At 42.7% G+C, this 21,157-nt stretch overlaps 1 protein-coding gene across 16 annotated transcripts in view; it reads left to right on the top strand.

Annotated features, from left to right (window-relative positions):
- Positions 1-21,157, top strand: part of dysf (dysferlin, limb girdle muscular dystrophy 2B (autosomal recessive)) — a 98,441-nt gene that overhangs the window by 51,893 nt on the left and 25,391 nt on the right. For 11 of the 16 annotated variants that reach the window (XM_074624227.1, XM_074624229.1, XM_074624224.1 and 8 more), the window contains 2 exons: positions 7,941-8,000; positions 17,342-17,440. In XM_074624227.1, coding sequence (XP_074480328.1) covers positions 7,941-8,000; positions 17,342-17,440 — 159 coding nt within the window. The remainder of the gene's footprint in view (positions 1-7,940; positions 8,001-17,341; positions 17,441-21,157) is intronic. The other 5 variants (XM_074624231.1, XM_074624230.1, XM_074624237.1 and 2 more) reach the window with 1 other exon arrangement.

The following is a 21,157-nucleotide window of genomic DNA, read 5'->3' as shown; positions in this document are numbered from 1 at the left end:
GCGGATTAAGCCACATGTGGTGCTCTAGTTGAGTATTAGTGGCAGCAGGACGGTGTGTGTGTGGGATTGAGTGAGCTCTATGGCACAGAGAAATAAGAGATGTCAGGCTTCGGATGAACAGTGAGTACTTAGTACAGTTACTTAGTAGGGTTTATATTTTTCAGAAAATGTGTTGCAGTAAGACACAAAACCGAGCTAAGAGCTTTCAGAGTTTGTAGTGAAAGTGAGGAGAATTTTTGCAGCCCAACGTTTTTGAATTTTTATCCCCTTTTTTGAAAAGTTGTGATGAAGTTTGCAACCGGTTTGTTGTCATTTTGCAATAAAGTTAGTTGCGTTACGAGTAATATCTAAAAAAATGGGGCTGTCAATCGATTAAAATAATTATCAATCTGTTCAAAATGTACCTTTAATGGAGATTTGTCAAGTATTTAATACTCTTATCAACATGGAAGTGGGCAAATATGCTTGTTTTATGCAAATGCATGTGTATATTTATTATTGGAAATCAATTAACAATGATAGATATTGTCCAGAAACCCTCACAGGTACTGCATTTAGCATAAAAATATGCTCAAATCATAACATGGCAAACTGCAGCCCAACAGGCAACAACAGCTGTCAGTGTGCTGACTTGACTATGACTTGCCCCAAACAGCATGTGATTATCATAAAGTGGGCATGTCTGTAAAGGTTTTTTTTTTGTCATTTTTTTCTGACATTTTTCAAACTTTTTTCAGACTTATTTTCCGGACATTTTTCAACCTTTTTTTTTTTTTTACTTTTTTTGGACATTTTTCAGAGGTCAAGGGACCCCTTTGAAAAATGGCAATGACAGTTTTTCCTCGCCAAAATTTAGCGTCAGTTTCAAGCGTTATTTAACCTCCTTCACGACAAGCTAATATGAAATGGTTGGTACCGATGGATTCATTAGGTTTTTCTAGTTTCACATGATGCCAGTATCTTTAAAACTGAGCCCGCTACAACCTAAAATTTGCAAGTTGCATTAACACATTATCACGTTAACTTTGACAGCCCTACTAAAAACACCACACAAATGCTTCTATAATCGTCTTCGTCAAGCTCTCCTCGTTCGTTAACAGTCACTGAACCAAAGTTATAAACGCTGTTAATCACTTATCAATAGATGTTGTCACAGGTATCACCTTTAATTGAACAAATCACACCGTTAGATTCACACACAAAAAAGCTGCTGCTGCTGTTTTTATTCGTTTGGTGAAAGAAAAACTGCTGCTGAACTTTTGTTCTCTAGTTCCTCTTCATGAAGTATGTGGTTTAATACCCAATGATCCTGTGATTTTCCTACATGTGTGCATGAGGAGTGTGTGTGTCATGACATTTCTGTTGATGCTTGTTTATCGGTGCATCTTTGTATGAGTGTGTAAATGTGTGCTTTTTCAGACGTGGGGTGTAAAGGGCAAGTATGAAACACTCATTTTTCCACAGGGAACATCTGTGTGTGTGTGTGTGTGTGTGTGTGTGTGTGTGTGTGAGGACTGATTAAAAACGGGAGTCTGAATGTGTGTGTGTCTGTATCTTCGTCTGAGTGTGTTTCTATGTGTGTGTGTGTGTGTGTGTTCAGTGGTACCAGCAGCATAAATAAACATGTTCTGACATGATGACATGGCAACCGTCTCTGTGGTCGGTGGTTACCGTGGCGACCACGAGACCCGCGCTCGTCACCAATCATTAACATTCTCTCTCTCCCTTTTCCCCTCCGTCTCTTTTTTCTCCAAGTTTGAGACATTTAGTTTTCTCTCCTTTCTCCTCCTCTCTCTTTCTTTCTTTCTTTCTTTCTTTCTCTCGCTCTTAAAGGAGGAAAATGGAAACTATTTTCCAATCGACCTGATCCCTGGTCAGATTTCTCTAGTTTCACACACACACACACGATTGACATTTTATTAAGCACACACAGTTATACACAACCACAAAGTCATGAGGACACACATACATGAAAAGACGGTATTAACCGGTGTGCCTCTGTTGAGAGGCAAGCGTAAAGTGTGCGCGACTTCTTGTGAAAGACTTTCAGACGACTCGTAAAGTCAGAACAGAGAACTAATGGCGACGAAGGCCGCCTGTTGCGTCGTCTCACTTTGTTTTGGTCGACAAGTTGCACTCGATCACGCCGCAAAGTCTACAGCCGACGGACAGTTGGCGTGTACGTTCTGCGCCTGCGTGAGAGGAAATAACTCTCCACACCAGCAGGCGGCGGTAGTCTGTATTCAAAAAGGGGAAACAGGAAGACCGAGGACGGCGGATAAACAACGTACGTGAAACAAAGAGGCATTTTTGTCGACCGTTTTCACGCCACTCTCACTCACCGCTTAGCTTCATTCCAGATGTCGCTGTGAAAATATCCGAATGATCAGATGAGATGAAGATGAAAAATGAGCCTTCTGTGTGTGTCCTCTTGACTTTACTCGTTGGCTTGCTTTCCTCACATCCATTTCTCTTCTCGTGCACTGATTCATTTAAGCTGAACAGCCAATCAGAGGGATCTCTCTCACCGACAGGCGCCGCCGATTCAACATGCTGAATCGGCCGAAAAACCTCCGACACGGGCAGACTAGAGCCGTCAGTGCGGGACACACCGCAAAAACTAGTCAACGTTTGCTTTTGGTTTATCACGGGACACGAACAGCAGTCCTGTGTTTGTTTGAACCGTCCACCACCCCGACCTCCTCCTCCTCCCTACGCACACTTCAGCAGACTTTCATTAGAAACACATTTTTGTTGGGGCGCCGCTATAGCTCACCTGGTAGAGCAAGTGCCCCATGTAGCAAGGCTCAGTCCTTACTGCAGCGGCCAGGGGTTCGAATTCAACCTGTGATCCTTTGCTGGATATCATCCCCTCTCTTTCACTTTCAAATCTTAAAATAGAAACGTATTTGTGATGCGTCAGAAACAAACGTAATCTGCGGCAAATTAATATTTCCTCGAAATATAATTGAAGAAGCTGTTCTGTTGTATGGGAATGTAATTTGTAGGAGACCAGGTTGTGCTGGCAGGCGTATTTAGTTACCTTTAGACGGAGACGGGCTAGCTGTTTCCCCCTGTTTGAAGTCTTTATGCTAGGCTAAGTTAGCCGGCTGCTAGCTTCATATTTACCTTACAGTTTTACCCAACATTTTGAATCCTTCCTTTAAGGTTAAAGATGGTCATCCGAGGATATCCGACATCCAACTCTGAGGAGCATAAAGTCAATCACTATAGACGGAGAAAATGCAACTGTTAACACATGAAACAACCTCTTAAACACTGACACACACACGCACACACACACACACACACACACACACACACACACTCTGCTGTGGTGTATTTAACGGTCTCTTTGTGTATATTAGTGAATTGAGGATTGTATAGAATCAGGAGACAACATAATTTGGTTTTATTGGTTTGGCAGACTGCAGGAGGCTTTCATACACTGTGCTGAGGGGCAAACATAAATAATGCACACACACACACACACACACACACACACACACACACACACACACACAGACACACACACACACACATACAGACCACAGCTATCCTTGTGTAAGAAGGCAGCTGGATAGGCTGAGGAATGCACCGTCATCAAACCGACCGTGGTCCCCGGAGTCCATAAAAAAAAAGAAACATAAAAATACCAACTAGTTGTGTTTATAATGTTGTTGTTGCCTTTTACTAAAAATAGTCAAAGGAGAGACTGCAAGAGCGCAAGTTTAAGTCACTTCAGCATCGGCTTCACTTTTCAGAACCGGAGTGGTGTCGATCTTCTCGGCTAAATCTCGGCAAGAAAGCAAATAATAATTTTATTTCCCAAAATGTTGAACTCTTCTTTTAAGGTTAGGAGGCTCAGAATCATCCAATACGGCAGGTTGTCCTCGTACACCGTTCGTAGCTATACCTACGGAGAGTAATGCACGCTAATTTATATCCCACAAAATCAGTTCATCATATTTAATCTACGTAATCGTGAACCAGGAAGTATAAAGAGCGGCAAATGCTGCATTTGGAGGTCGGGGTGGACGGGTCGGGCAAAACACACCGGACGTTCACCCAGGTGACCGCTCGTACCCCTCGTTACACCAGAAGTCAACATTGATTTATTTGTCACGTAATTTTCGTACTTAAGTAACGCCACTTCCGTAGTTATTTTAACCTAAATCACAATCTTTTTTTCATAACTAAGTAGTTTTGTTGCCTAAACCTAACCAAGTTGTTTACTGTGAAGACATACGTTTTTTTTTAAAAGCCTGTTCGCATGATAACGAGCGGAAATTGCTGGAGATTCGTAGGAAAACACATAAAAAATAAGGAATAATTTACGTAAGATATCATACGTGATTACTGGTATGCAGAGCCGAGGTTATAATTAATGTACAGTATAAGATTTGAAGCCACATTTTCATGGCTTACGGTATGTGTCCACAGCCTCCGTCCTTTCCACGCTTCCCATTCATTGTCTGTGTACGCAGCCGGGCAATGCATTCTGGGCGTCACGTTGGCCGCCCCTCATTTGCATAAAGTGGAGGTCTCAGCTACTTTATATAAATCACGGGCATCTGACGTGACTCGCCGCCTCGTGAAACTCCCGATAAACTTTTAAACTGAACGTTGTCGATCCAAAATAAAGACAGATTCATCAACTACAGAGCTCATTTCTCACATCAAATGTTTTCAGAAACACATTTCGGTGAATTATTTTTGTGATATAAAGGGAAGAATGTTTCCAAACGAGCCGACGTGTTGGTTCCGGTTTGAAAGCTGGAAGCGAGGCGATCCCTCACGATAAAACACGCCTTCGTGGAAACGTACCATTAGTGCAGAAATAATAACAGAAATACTCCGGCACATAACTCCCCGTACAGCGAATTATTGCTTTTTACGCTTTTTATTTTTATTGTTTTGTATGGAATAATATAGATATAATGTGTAAATTAGTGGACGGAGCCGCTTTAATTCTTCCATAGTTGGAATGTGAGCTGTAATAATGTAGAAACCAACGTGTGCCCTTTCAGAGATCAGTAGAGACAGAGTGGTAGAAGTTGGAAAATGTTCTGCTGTGCTGTTGAAGTGAACAGGATTTGAAGCTAATGAGCTACAACATGGAAAACCACCGGATTGGCCTCCTTTAGGAATACTGCAGTAACGATCAGAGACGGGCGATCTGTGGACGAGTTGGGACTTTTTTTCGGGAAAGAATTCCAAGCTCGTGATTCCTGTCAGCCTCGTCTCCGTGGAAACGATGATTCCAGACTTCTGTTCTGGATTCCTGCAGCTTCTCTTCTCCTGCTTTTCCTTCTCCTTCTCCTTCTTCTCCTTCTTCTTCTTCTCCTTCTCCTTCTCCTTCTCCTTCTCCTCCTCCTCCTCCTCCTCCTCCTCCTTCTACTTCTTCTTCTTCTTCTTCTTCTTCTAGTTCTTCTTCTTCTTCTTCTTCTTCTTCTTCTTCTTCTTCTCCTCCTCCACCTCCTCCTCACTTTTTCCCCTCTTTTTCATCTCCTCTCTTCTCTTCCCTCCTTTTCACGTCTCCTTTCTCTCCTCTCTTTTTCTCCTTGTCTCTTTCATGTCTTCTCCTCTTTTTCTCTCCTTGCCTCCCCTCTATTCACCTCCTCGTCCTCTGTTTCCTCTCCTCTCCTCCCCTCATCCTCTGTTTCCTGTCCTTTTCTTCTCCTCCTTATTTCTCTTCTTCTTTTCCTTTCATCTCATCTCTTCTTCCCCCTCTCCTCATCTCCTCCACCTCTCCATCCTACCTCTTTTCCTTCTTTTCCCTATCCTCTCACTCTCTTAATCCCTTATTTTCTCCCCCTCTTTCTCCTCTCCTCATCCTGCTTCTCCACCTTCTTCCTCATCGCTCCTTTTCCTCACCTTCGTCTGTCCTCCTCTCCTTCTGCCTTCTTCTTCTACATCTCTCTACCTCCTCTACTTGTTTCCTTCCATCCTCTTTTCTCCATCCCTCTCACTGCCTTCATCTTCTCTGTACTCATCCCTTCTTCTCTTCACCCTCTTCATCTTTTGTTCTAAACCCAGATCGTTTCCTTTCCCTTATCTCTCTTCTTCATCTTTTTCTCTCCATCTTTCTTTCCCTGTTTTACATTTTGTCTGTCCTCATACCATATTTATCATTCTCTCTTTCTCTTTAAAACCCCTCTAAATTGATTTCTCATCCCTTCTTTCCTTCTCCATGTATCAAGTTGACAGTCGGTTTAATGTGGTAGCTCATTAAAGGGCATGTTACCCTCCTCTTCTTCTTCTTCTTCTTCTCTCCTCATTGTTGTGGTTCATCAACCATTCATCCCCTCTGTTGTGATCCGTCCATCATCTTTAAATCCTCTCTGCTCTTTAATTTATTCATGTGTCCGTCTTTGTTATCCCTTAACCCACAGGCGCCACGACACACACACTCACACACACACACACACACACACACACACACACACACACACACACACAGCGTTTTAAATCAAAAACTTTCATATCGATGAGGTCAAAGGCTGTTTTCTCTTTCTCTCTCCCGCTATTGAACATGAGGAGAGACATCATGGGACTGTCTCTAATAGACTGCTGTTACCTCACTCTTACAACACTGACCCCCCCAACTCCCCAAACCACACACACACACACATAAACACACACACACCGTTTTTCCATTCTCCTATACTGATGCAAAAACTCAATTGTCTTGTTGTGTTTGTTGGGGCGGCAGCTTTATATGTTTGGTGACATGAAAGGTCCAGAAATGTACAGTATGAGCTAAGCTAAAGTTCATCATGATGTGCACACGCCCTGTAATTAACGCCCCCCTACCAGCCAATTAAAGTGCTTTGACATCAAAACAACTCTGCGTGGATACAACAACATCACACACTGATGCAACCGATGGTTACATTTGCGGTGACGGCTGAAAGTTCGGCACGCTTGTCGGCCCAAAACGTTCGCAGATCCTGACCAAACATTTAGTATTATGCTCTGTCAGGATCGCATGGCGTCTGCGTCGTCGAGTGGCGGCTGCGTGATTCACGCGTCAGGTGTTCACACCAGCTGCGTTTCTGCTGCTGCTGTCAGCCCTTTCTTTCTATATAGTTTGCCTTTCATAATGGCCATTTCATTTCATTATAAATGTTATTTATATTTATATAGACAGAGAAAGGTTAAGAAACTTGTGGTAATTTTTAAATAATAGTAATAATCCACAATTAAAACTCCGTACTATATTCATTCATGGAGCTCTCCAAGTCACTGCATGTTCTACAACACTGTCCGGCACATATTTCAGAATAAAAGCCTTGTGTTAACAAATGAAGGAATTCTGTCGACAGAAAAAATGCTTGAGGGCTTTTATTTTGAAATAAAAGCAGGAAGTATTGTTTTAAAAATAAGTCTGTGAATATCTGCAGTCCCAAAAAAGTATTTATTCCCTTCATTGCTCCTTGGATAACTTGTGCCCACACATGTCGAGGTTGTTCGCATCCACGCTGGTGTTACGGCATCCTCGCCCTCGCCCTTCCCGTCTTCTTCATGTGCTCAGCTCCTCCGTGACCTCACATAAACACTTTGTCTTTCTAATCTGGGCGTCTTCTCGTGCCCGATTAACCCGACGCCACGTGTTGTCTGCACCTCGCAGAGCGGGACCTCCCAGGGAAAGAACGTGTTTGATTTAAGTCAGTTTTTTTTCTCCTCACAAAACAAGGTTTTTGATTAATAGTTGGTGTTTTAGAGAACACATGATGACGTCTCTGTGTGTTTGAGTCACTAACATGTCTGCTGATGTTAGTATGTAATGTCTTCTGATGTTACAGCGTGTTTAATGTGTATTTCTAACATTACAAACCATTTAAATTGTTTGTTAATTCAACACTGATATTTGATGCTAATATTGTGGCTAACCAGCTAACCTGAAAGTGTGTAATATGTGTGCATGTGTCTCGTAGCTTGCAGATGGATCCAGTTCAGCTATCATTAACCTTTCCGCCTCTAGTTCCAGCCTTCATGTAGGTAACAAGCTCATCTTTTAACTCATTTCATTCATTCATGTTCAAACATACTTTCCATTTCAGAACTACTTTCTTTCTCCCATTTTTATTCAATAACCTCATTTTCCAATGCTGATATTGTTAGTGAGAGATTAAAGCTGATAGTTGTTAAAGATCTGTTCACATTGGCAACATAAATACATGTCTGTACTCACTTCCCAAACCGTATAATTATTAACATCCGTGTCACAATTGACGGGCCTCATTGCATCTGTAGTTCTGTGCTGGTTATAATCCTTCAACCTTCTTCTTGGGCTTTGAGAAAACACTGATGAACATTTTTCACCATTTTCTGACATTTATAATCGACAGTGAAAATAATCGTTAGTTGCATCCCTACCGTCATTTATACTTTCTTCAAAGCCGCCAGACTCCATTGACAAAAACAGTAATTTTACCTCGCAGAACAAAGGGAGTTGAGGGTCTATCGCTGCCTCGATCGCTTAGTTTGTTTGTGATATTGTGTGACCTTGGTGAATCCAAACTCACCCTTTAAAACACCAAATTCACACAATATCACAAACTAACCGATCGAAGCAGCGGTAGACCGGCAACCCCCCCTTTGTTCTGCGAGGTAAAAATACTGATTTTGTCAAAAGGTCTGGTAGATGAGTATAACGGCTTCTGTCGGAAAGGTAAAGCAGTGAAAAGATATACGTTTTGCCGCTGCCCCCGTCCACAGCATTACATTACTTTGCCGTAACTCCTGCAGTGTTCATTTTGGAAGCTATTTTAGATTTAGTATTAATCAGTTTTTGTCACATTTCTATCCTTCGTAGTTTTAGTTGACGACAACTCAAAATGTTTTAGTGCAGTTTTAGTTACAGCTATTTTTTTTACGAAATTAATACAGTACTCCTGTCTGTTTCTCCAAACTGGATGCGAACCGACCGTCATCTACTGTAGGTAATACACTGACTATGGAAGAGTACCTCATACAACCCCACTTCAAAAACACCCAAACTATCCCTTTAAGGCCCTTTAAGGACCGCAGATACCTGTAACTGTGGTAAAAATACAAGGCAATACATCATGCAAACACTATCTTTAAAGTAATTCCTCAGTTCAGTGGGCTCTACATGTAATAGTAGACAGTAGCAGGGATCTAATTCTAGGGGTGAAAGCTCTTTATTGATGAAGTTTATTTAAAGCGAGACACTGATGGATAACTCTGGCTGCAGAGACGATGGTCGGCGTGGAAGGAATGAGATAAAGAAGAAGAAAACTTTGCTTTTCCCCTCTCCCGGTATGAAACTTTTTTTACATTTCTCTTTCTTGGTCGCGGCTCAGGAAAAAAACCTTAAGTTTTTTTTTTTACAGAGCGACACACACCGAGCCGTGCGGTTACAGAAGAAGAAGAAACCCGATCGCGGGTCTGAACGGGGAGACCGCGCTCCTCGTTACATTCTTCCGTTTTATTTATCTAAGCCAGGTCAATTTGAAGACTAAGCTTGACCCGGACCAGGCTGCGCACACACACCCAGTAGTGTTCCTCCGCTCGACAGTAATTGGGGCTGATTTCTTTCTCTCCAAACAAAGATATTTGTTTTATTAAGGGTCAGATATTGAAACCGGTCAAATTAAAGGCTCGGCTTTCTGTCTGGCCGGGGCCAAAGTCAACAGAGCTGCTATAGATCCTCGGTACCGCAACGCTCTGTGAGCAGACAGTTACTAAAGGCCGAGGGGAGGGATGGATAAATGAGAGCGGGGTTAAGGAGGGAGAAAGTGATTTAAAGAGAAGCAGAGGGAAGGAAAAGAATCAGAAATTAAGGAGAAGAGAGGGACGGACTAATATCTCATGGCACCAGAAGAAGAAGAAAGCTCGCTCTCTCATGTGCTGTAAATCCTGGCTTCTTAATCTCTGGGTCGCGACCAAAAAACGGGTAATGGGCGTATGTCTTGATGATTACCAGATTACTGCAGCGGAGGAGGCGGATCAGTCAGATTCAGTTTCAGACTTGGAGACGTTTAAGAAGATCGGCTGTCAGTAGCGTCATGGCTCCTCGAACCCCTCGGAGGCACCGACCCCCCCCTCCTCTTCCAGATACTTGAGATCTAACGTCGCTCAGATGGAAAATGAACATTGTGTGTCACGTTTCATCCGCGGCGTCCCAGCTTGATGATAGTATTTGTCATGGATCATGTATTTTTCTGAAGGTAGCTGTGTCTATGTTTTCCATCGCTGACGTTGTTTTATACAAGTTTGTGCCCCTTCAAAAGTTGCGGTTGCGCTCGCGTCCCTCCTCGACCATTAATTCTCATCAAAACTATCCAAGTTCGTCGCCAAAAGCCCGTCAAGTTCGCTTATAATCCCACTCTGAAAACGTAATAGTTTGCCCCTCTCGTTCCATAAATCCTCCCCCCCCCCCCCCCGGCTGCTTCAGAACCAGACAAACTAACTGACATGGCTCCGTGCCAGCTGACTTTGTGGCATTTTATGAAACACACATTTATGGCTCCTATAATGACACTGTGACCAGAAACAAGATGTCAAAATAGCTCCCTAAATCATTGTTGTTTTTCTTGTTCTGCTAATTTAAGGCCGCAGACTGATGTAAGCTGCCGTTCACCTCCAGGATCTGAATGCTGCACATATTTTTGCCGCCGCCAGAATGTCGTCCAAAATGTGTCCACGCACTTCTGGATGACATGGGTGTTTTGCTTTTATAAGTCCAGCAGCCAGGCTTTAGAATATCGGAAACTTATAGCGTTAACAATCCCTAAATGTCACGCAGAAAAAACAGACGTCTCTGGTTTGGTATTTGTTATGTCAATCCGTTTAATAATCACTTGACTATTTGAAAGTCCAAAGACTTTGGTTAGGAGGACTTTTAAAGCTGCTATGATCAGATGTGTTACATATGAAAGATATAGTGTTGGTGGTGGAGTTGCATTGTGGGTAATGTAGGCACCAGGTTTTAGGGAGGAAGAAGAAAGCGATATGATATCTCTGGTTGTGCTGCGTCGATTTTGTTACTTATTTAAACTTAATTTTGAGCGTGAGTTATAGGGGTGCAATGCTAAATCAGTCTGGTACTCTTTTAGTATAGTATACCGCATAGCATATAGTTCAGCTTTTTAAAGACTATATTTTAGTCAACTTTAGCCCCGACATTTTTTTATTTCCCACGTGTTTTCGTGACAAAACGTAGTTTAGATACCTCACCAGGGATTCCTTGACCCCATGTCGCCAGCCAGTCATGTAGTGTAAAAACCTCGACGACTTAAACACTCTGATTACCAGACAGCACGTTGTGGACTGTGAACAGTACTGCGATCTGACAACTTTGAGAGTCGTGTGTGAACTTGGCTTAAGAAGGACAACAGTTTTTGAAGTTGGTCCAGTATTGAGGGAGAACGCTGCAGACAGCAGCCGCTAAACGATCTGTAATATAATCGCTCGGGGCAACTCCTCACACCGTCCACATCCACTAAAAGTGTTTGTTTTTTGCCACTGACAGGCTCAGATAGTTATTAGAAGTGTCTGACAACATTATGGAAAGAACCCTACGGAGAAATGAAAGCTTTATATTACCTTTCGCTTGATCCGATCTGTTTGTTTTTGTGTGTCTCGCTCGAAGAAGTCTCGTTCTGAAATCTTGTGTAGCATCCACATTGTGGAAATCAACTAAATGTTCAGCCATGACATTGAAAATCTTTTAGTTAACACTAAGCTACACTTTCTGTACTCCAACACACCAAACTCTGACAACACCAGAACTCAATCTCTCCAACTCTCCAACTCTCACTCACGTTTCCACCGTTCTCTTCCGGCAGTAAGTCACATGACACAATGACAAACAGGAAGCAAAAGGTAAGAAAAAGGTTTAGCCTCTCTGTCCTTTCTATAATGTCACTTATAACAGACACTTATAATAACAATCTGAGCCTGTCAACGGCAAAAACAAGAACTTTTAGTGGTCGTACGTCGACGGTGAGGAGTTTCCCCCAAGCGATTACATTACAGCTCATTTAGCAGTTGCCGTCTGCAGCGTTCTCCCTCCATACTGGACCAACTTCAAAGATTGTTGTCGCCATTAGATACTTGAAAAATGCAGAAGTTACCCCTTATAATGCCTTTAAAACAATGGCTTTATGTAACCTAGACGCCTAAAAGGTTACCTCTTATCAAATTAAGTTTGTTTTTAAAGTAAACTTAAAGTGTTAATCCCTCCATGATTCCATGGTGGCCATCACTGCTAATGCTACTTCTTTAGCTTACTCCTAACTAGCCAGAAATCTGGCATGCATCATTTCCTTCCACGTCAGAAGAATGTTTCAAAGAAGAGAGCTGCCGGGCAGCATGACTGTAGAGCAGCAAATGGAAAAGCTTTCAGGAACTGGATCTAGACGGAGTCACTACTGTGCAATGTCAATCAGTGATAGCAGAGAAGACATTTATTTATGTGAAAATGCCACAGATTTTTACTTGAGGTTTGGTGCTCTGCCTCGAAACCCACAGCGGAGGGAATGACAAAACACACACAAACAGCTCCGCTGAAACATCCATCCCAGTCGTTCTTTCCACATTCTTCACATTGACCAGTTTATTTTGGAGATACAGAATCGGGTCACTGAGAAATCTGGGCAGGTTTTCAGACAGAATGGCCGACCTGGTGGTTCAGGAAAATCTCCTCAAAGCCCCCGACCTCCCTGATGAAGCAAAACTCTGAGTCACAGTTCAGGTGCCGGATCCTCCGAAGTCCACATTTCTAGACCGAATACATCATAACAGTTCAACAAAGTCTGCTTCAGCCTTTTTTTGTCCCAATCTAGAGGACACAGTCTTTGTATCTTTTGCAGCATTCAGCATACCATAATCTACAGCCCATTAGACTGTTATCAGGGCATTAAATGGGCATTATCAGTGGTTGTAAGCCTCATACATGTGGGTCAATGGGGGCCTACTAAACCCATTAGTATGTTTTATCATCTATTTACATGGGTGATCACCGAAAGAAGGAATAAAAGAAGACTGCAAAAGCAGAAGTCAGGCGCTGTAGTATAGGCCGTGTGAAGCTCCATATGTTGTGGAGGTCGGGGCGACGGATGGGAGTTCAAACGTACTTATTTTAAGACAAAACTTAACTAAGTGGTTTTGTTGCCTAAACCTGAACAAGCAGTTTTGCTTGTGTTCAAAACGAAACATTTCATTCAGTTTTGCTTTTAAGTTTTGCTCAATATATTGCAAATATATATATATATTTATTACTGTAAATCAATTAACAACACAAAACAATGATAAATATTGTTGCCGTAAGACACGAAACCGAGCTAAAAGCTTTCTGAGTTTGTTGTGAAAGTGAGGAGGATTTTTGCAGGAATTTTTTTGAATTTTTAGCCCCTTTTTTTAAAAGTTGTGATGCAGTTTGCAACCTGTTTGTTGTCATTTTTGCAGTTTTTCCTCGACAAAATTTAGCGTAATTTTGAAGCATTTGGCAACAAGCTAGTATGACATGGTTGGTACCGATGGATTCTTTAGGTTTCCTAGTTTCATATGAGCCCAGTATCTTCACTCTAGCTTTAAAACTGAGCCGCTACAACCTAAAAATCACAAGTTGCGTTAATACGTTAAAGAAATTAGTGTCCTTAAAATGAATTTGCGTTAACAAGTTATTATCACGTTGACTTTGACAGCCCTAGTAGAAACCATTTGGGTCAATCAAATGGACCATTTAAGTCACACCACCGCACAACCCTGCGCTAATCGCCGCAGCCCAGGATTTGTTGTAAATGCAGCCAAAGACGCTTCATGTTGGTTTTTCCATACATTTTTTTTCTCCCACTCATATTTACATTTGTGTAGCAGCTCATACTGTACAGTAAACGTTGGCATCCTGGAACACAGATTATCACCGGTATTTACACTTTGCCGGTTGTTTGAGAGCAACTTCCTGGTGATAAATCGTCAACAAAAAGCTCCTGAACGCTCCTTGGTTTCTGTGAGTCTGGACTTTCTTTAGTTTTTCCCCTCGTACAGCAGCTTCCAGCTTCGGGGTCGCCGCTTTGACCTCTGACCTCTTCCACTGCTGCGGAAGAAGGGATTTCCCCACAGAAAGCATTCACACAGCAGCTCAGAGCTCTTATGTAAATCCTGTCGCTCCGGGTTTTCTTGGCAGTGCCAGTCTCGGTTTTGGTTAGCCTGGCTTTCCCTGCAGGGCGTAATGATAGGCTGCAAAACCACACAGACACCCTGAACAGACCACTGCATGTGTGTGTGTGTGTGTGTGTATGTGTGTGTGTTCGATCTCTTTGCTAAATACCCGTCGTAGTCTGGAGCGCGCTCCCCCGGCGGCCTTAATCTGTCTGAATCAGTGAGTGAACACACCTTGACACACACGCCGGTGGCGACACACACAATTCCTGGCGCCCCTGTCATCAACGCTTGGCACCGGCTTGCACACAGAGGGCACGTTAACACACACCAGACACTTCACGCCTCAGACACAGCGAGTGTGTCATGTCCTCCACGTGCTGCCCTTTTCCATGCCATGCTCGCCACTTTGGAAAAATGAGGAACTCCATAGTTTTCCCCCCCTGTTTTCAGTGTGTGTGTGTATGGGAAGTAGGAGAAAGGGGATTCCACACCAAACCAAGTGCCATAAGAGCACTTTTGTTCTACATTTATGCCTACACACACACACACACGCACACACTAACACACACACACAAAGGAAAAAGTGGTACATGCGTCATGAGTGTGTTTTAAGCCGGAGTGTTCCTCGGAGGGTTGAAGGTTGCAGGGCGGAGACGGGTCGACGGGTAGGGGCCGGTGGTTTGATCTGTCCCTGCGGTATTCCCCATCTTTGTAGTCGTTGTTTCCTCGTTGCGTCAGCGCCAACGGGCTGCCGTCAACACACACACACTCACAAACACACACTCAGACAGACAGACAGTTTTTATTTCTGTGAGAAAATGCAGTTTAAATCCGCCGCTTGCCAATGTGAACAGACTTCTAGTGAATTTGATGGATGGGGCAGCTTCGTACTTGAGAAAATAACTTGATAAAAACACATAACAGGGTTTCATTCAAAGATGTTATATACTCTAAAAACCCATCATATCATATAAATCAAAATAACTTGTATCCAAAACCACAGAAAGCCATCAGTCAACATTTCAAAAACAAAGATATTTTATTCTCCAAAAAACAGAACGACATTGTGAGCGCTCGGCGTGACTCAGAGCTGTAATAGTAGGACTTTAACGGCCTTTGCTTTTCATGCCAGCAGTCATTTTGTAATAGAGGGATTTATTTCTCCAATGGTGTATGTTTCATTTTGGAATGAAACCCCCTTAATGTGTAATGAGAATAAGTATTATGAAATGTGCTGAAAAGCTACATAAAAATGTGTTTATTTGAGTGTGTGGTTGCATTGACTGAGTGTGGGATTGGAATTAACTGTCTGACCTGTCTTTTTACTGCTAACCCCGACGCTAGATGTTACAATGGGTAAGTCTGTGAGCACATTTGTTTAATCATATAAGAAAGTGATCATTTTAATGGATTTCCGATCACTGCTTTAAACTGTGAGCGAGAAGTCGCATAATGCTGCTGTGCAAATCTGCCTGACGACAAACACAAAGACAAACAACACGTTGTTGGTTTCACACAAACAGTGGTCTCCTGGATGAAAGCCCTGTGTTTGTTGGACCCATCCACCTCCCTTCCCGCCAAATTTATATGTGTTTTCTCTGCCTTTAAACTACATCATCACCACACTCCCCGACCTCGTTCTCTGAGCGTCTAATATTGACGCAAATGGTTTAACATAGTTGAACCGTCTCATACGGACGCTAAAGGGTATAACACACCAAGGGGGCGTGACAAAGTGTCGGTATTTGACGCCCTGGGAATGAGAACGGGCTGGATTATCACAAACATGAATGAGATTTTCTTACTTCTGGAACAGAGGTTACAGTCTCCATAAGCCTAACCACAGAGGTGTGGATGAGTCAGAACGCTTTAGACTAAAGGTCCAGATACACCAAGCCGACATCAAAGAACTAGCGGCGATGAAGGCCGACAGTTGCGTCGCCTCACGTCGCCTTTGTCTTGACCGACAAGTTGCACTCGAACACACCGCAAAGACAACAGCCGTCGTACAGTTAGCACTTACTGTATGTTCTGCGCCTGCAGCAGGCGGCGGTAGTCTGTATTCGTCATTCAAAAAAGAGAAACCGGAAGACCGAGAACAGCGGATACGTACATGAAATAAAGCGCCGTTTGTCGACCATTTTCACACCACTCTCTCTCTCTCACCACTTAGCTTCACTTGACAAAATCACAAAAGACTTCAACACCGCTGACTCGTGACTTCACTTAGAAGAAGCCTAATAAATACAATGACGTAGGCTGCGTGAATCATTGGACTTGGGACTTGTTGGTCTTGACTCTGGGCTTCAGATCCAAGACTTGAGACTTGGATCCCCGATTCTAAAGAGGGCAAACATCAAAGTCACAGTCACCAAAACAAGTTAAAGTCAGTGTTTGAGATGTTGACCGCATACATCATGCACCCAGAGGCAAAATAAGAGAATCTGACAGCATGCTCAGACAAAACAGCTTCGTTCAAACACAGTCGATAAATTCAAATGGATTCAGTCCAGGCATGATCGTCTGTTGAGGAACATTTAAGTTGTTATCCCATCTTCCAGAGTTTAATAGAGATATAACAAGTGGAAAAGACAATATTTCTGTGAAACAGAGATGGAAAAGCAGCAGTGACTCTTTTCATTCATACATAAACATACATTTGCAATTTTTTTTTTTTTTATTTTGGCCATACCATGTGTCTCCTGATGTCCATGTTGGTTTTGTCCACTTTGTGCCTGCTTCCCATCCTGATGTTGCCCGTTTCCATTGCCTCAGAACGCCCATATACCATGACCTTAATGCCACGGAGCCACCAGAGGCAGTTTTTACTTGTGTTGACGTGACTTGGCTAACTCCAACATTGCCATGCGATCATTGGAAAAAGATCATGAAAAGCGGGTTATGTCTGAGTCCGGCGGTGCGCTGCTCTAAAAAAGGTCAAAACAGCACTCACTGCAGGGCTTTTCATGTGTTTTTTTAAAGGTCAAAGGTCGTTATAGGAGTTAAGATGTTTAGCAAAATCAATGATGTAGGGTTCATTTCAGTAGCCATGGACGGTTTGGTGAACTTTGTCATTTTAAATTAGATGTGGAGTTTAATCCAATGCAGACATTTCAAGAAGAACCAACTAATTTGATAAAAAGACACAGTTTGGATCCGTGTTAACCTGCCGACCTCTGACCTCTGAATATGTGACCAACAGGAAGAGGAGTTCATGGACTGGTGGAGTAAGTTCTACGCTTCAACCGGAGAGAAAAACAAGTACGGGACGTACCTGGAGAGAGGCTTCGACACACTGAAGGTAAGAGAGTCAAAACTGAATATATAAATGTACAACGTGAGTGCTTTTTATGTCTGTGTCGAAAAGGTAAGTATTATTTTTTTAGCATTCACACGATAAAGTGATAGAAAATAATCAAGTATATTTTGATAATTGGGTGTTTTCACTCTTAATCAGCTAAAACATCAAATAGTTGCTGCTTGTACAGCTTCAACAGATAACGTTTGTTTGATAGGTTTCATATTAGTAGTAAAAATATTTTTTAGAGCTATATTTGTTGCAGTCATCCTCACATGTTTCTACATGCTACACGCAATGCCATGACACACGGAACTCCAGTGAGAAATGGCAGCTGAAAGCAGTAATAACGCCATAGAATGAAAATACAAGTGGACCTGCCATCTTTGTTTTTGGTCGTTGCCATCTTGGTTTTTGGTCCTCGCCATCTTGGTTTTTGGATGTCGGCATCTTGGTTTTTGGATGTCGGCATCTTGTTTTTTGACCATAGCTTTCTTGGTTTTTGGCCGTCGCCATCTTGGTTTTTGGCCGTTGCCATCTTGGTTTTTGGCCGTTGCCATCTTGGTTTTTGGCCGCTGCCATCTTGGTTCTTTGCAACTAGAAGTGACACGAGAGGTCGGAGTCAAGTACAACCAAACGCTTAATAAGACATTTTTTGGCGACCAAAATGTTACAGTTAACTTTCCTGAACAGTGAAACCACACTGTTAAAGGGATAACAGTTTAACACATGATGAATATATAACTAATATGGCCATAGTGACATATACTCCTTGACATAACTGATGGATTGTCAACGCTTGGCTTACGTAGACTCCGGATTGGGTGCCACTTGTGTATGGTTAGTTAATTCTTCAACAACAGCTGGCAAAGACTTGAATTGGCATCAGACAGCAGCAAGCCCATTTTAAACGCTTTTTAATGGCAACAAGGGTTAACAGCACAAAAGCAAACTATCCACTACCTCATTAAAATACAGTTCACTGGATGCTAACAGCTAATTATTCACTCTGAGGTAACTGGGAGGTTTCTGTCTGGGGATATATTAGATATTTCTCACTCATTTTTTTGATATGCGTAGTTTATGGCACAAAAACAACTCTCCATGTTGAGTCATTGGTTTACATGTGTTGTATTTGTTATATTGATCTGTTTTCTACCAGTCTTTATCGTTATTCAATAAGTACTTGTACCACTTTATGTGATTTAATAATTGGATTATTAATTGTCTGTTTGGTGAGGAAAAGTCTGGGAAAAGGGTAAAAAACATTGACAGAAGATAAAGACGTTGGAGATGAAGACAGCATGAAGGAAAAGAAATAAAGACGGAGAGCGACAGAGGAGATAAAGATGGAGACAGTGCAGCCCTTTGTTCTATTTTCTTCAAATGTTTTGCTCCAAACTTCACCATTTAAATCACATTTTTGCCGTCCTGCCAGTTCCTTCCATCAGTCGCGTCCCTCCGTCCTTCCCCTCCTCCCCCTCTCTTCTCATGCCCCGTCCTCGCAACCCGGCGCCGCGACATTCCGACCATTTTCAGTGACTCATCCGTGTTGACGCCGCAGTGGGACGGCTGCTCTCTCCGACGTTGCCGAGTCCGAAACGAGGGATCACGTCAGCAGTCGTCTGTCTTTAGTCTTTCAGAGTCTTGCCACGGTTCACCCGCCGTCCCCGGAGGCCCCTACGCCATCGCCCACGCTCTCTTCAACCCTTATCCCGATTCTCTCGGCCCAAACGCCGACCTCTTCTTCCACCGGGACACCAAGCACACGTCAGTCTTCTTGTCTGATGCCCAAACAAATGACTAATCATGTCAGAATTTGGCCTTTTTTATGGCTTTTAAATGAGACCTCTAACCTCTCCCTTGAAAGCCATTTCACATCAGTGCAGCAGCTTTAACTCTATTTATTTTATGTCCTTTCTCTCTTCCTTCATAGAGCTTTTTGGTTGGCTTTCCAGCTGTAACGTTATTTTTCTGCGTGTGTCATTACATACATGTGATACAAAGAGCTTTAAAGTTATATTCTGATGAGGAAAAACCTTTTACATAAAGGTTTGTGGAAGATAAATAGCCAATATGTCGATAATTCTCATGCAAACATATTTGTAAATGACCTTCTGACTAGCAGAAATGTTCCAGAAAGGCCAGGCCATACATGCTCCTATGTAAAAACGTCTTTTTCTACAGCTGAAAACATTAAAATAAAACTAAATGGCACAACGGAGAACAATAACAGCTTTCCCAACAGTCGTTGACCCTTGAAAGGCTCTTTCCATTTTTCAAGTGGGTGTATTTGTTCATTCAGGAAGCCTATTAAATGGTTTCACCCCTGCCGATGGAAACACATCTAAGTCGCCACCGATTTTTTTTTTTGCGACGTTTCAAAACTTTGCTCAAAATTCACTTGACAGTTGGATGGAAACTAGCGAAATGACCAATGAGCCGCTGGTTCCATCGTCGACTTCGCCTCCCCTCCCGCCTAACCTGTGCCAGCGCCTCCTTTTTATTTATTCCCTCCCTCCTCTTCTCCTCGTCTCCTGCTCCTTTCTTTCCTTTGACAACCCTTTTAGTCAGATCTGCTACTGTCGCAGGGAAATGAGCCACTGTTTCCAACCTTTCCAACCTCCTTTACCTTCCTCTCACCCCACGCTGCCACCTCCTTTCTCTCTTCCCGCTGCCCTTCGACAGTCTCCGGGTTGCTACCGTCAGCTGAGACTTACTTTTCCAGCCTCGCTTTGACCCGACGTAAACTCTCTCTACTTCAAAATCCTCACCTTTCCTCTCGCTGCTCTGCTGTTGCCTCCTTTTCTGTCACCTTTCTGTTTCCGTCTCCTCCCGACGCTGCAGAGGCTTTGCAGTTGCATCATCAACTTAGCACTTTTCGTCTGGCGCCATCGTGGAGGTCCGCTAGAAAATGAGCTATGGAAATGACTAAATATCTCATAACCACTGAAACAGATGAGAGATCTTTTAAGAGTAACTAAATTCACTAAATCAACTTTCTGATTAAGTAAATTATATGCAGATTTACTTCATTATGCTAGTCAAAGTGAATAGATCTCATCACAACAGAACTTCTTTGTCTTTTTGCTAAATAAAAACCGACATAACTGCTCCCGACCGGCTGTCCGAAAATTTGGTCGGCCATCCACAGGCTCTCACACAGTTGAAGCAGAGCTGATTCCCCAACGTCAGTGATGCATTTTTTCTAATACGCCCGTGGATCTCTCTGATATATTGTGATATAATGTGGAAGAACCTGATTCACGACTAGATAATCCGGCTCAGACTTTGGAAAACTGCCAAACTCTGCTTAAACTTTAATATGCAAAATAGGGAGCCTGAGCTGATCTTTGGTGTTGCCTCTTAGTTGAAACCTGACGTATGAAGTGACCTCGACCAGGACAACCCAACAAACCTGATCGACATCTCTAAACAGCAGCATTGTCTCCGATCACAGTGGAAACACATTGGTGGTTCGTGGAAAACAACTCTCTGAACTACTGATGCAATCATCACCTTCCTTTCAACTTCCTTTTGAGTTTTTCCACAAACATCCCGTACCTGATTGTGAACATTTGTAAACCGAAAACTTTACTGGAAATGGGTGTTTGCGACTACTACAAAAACTGCCCAAAAAACTGCTTTGATTTATTACCACAAAGTGAACGTATGATGTGATCGAGCTGAGAATAACAACATCTTGTTTTGTGATCAATT

Source organism: Sebastes fasciatus, chromosome 22, assembly GCF_043250625.1.
Source record: "Sebastes fasciatus isolate fSebFas1 chromosome 22, fSebFas1.pri, whole genome shotgun sequence".
Taxonomy (NCBI): domain Eukaryota; kingdom Metazoa; phylum Chordata; class Actinopteri; order Perciformes; family Sebastidae; genus Sebastes; species Sebastes fasciatus.
The sequence above is the reverse complement of the archived record's forward strand: the minus strand, read 5'-3'. Positions and strand labels throughout refer to the sequence as shown.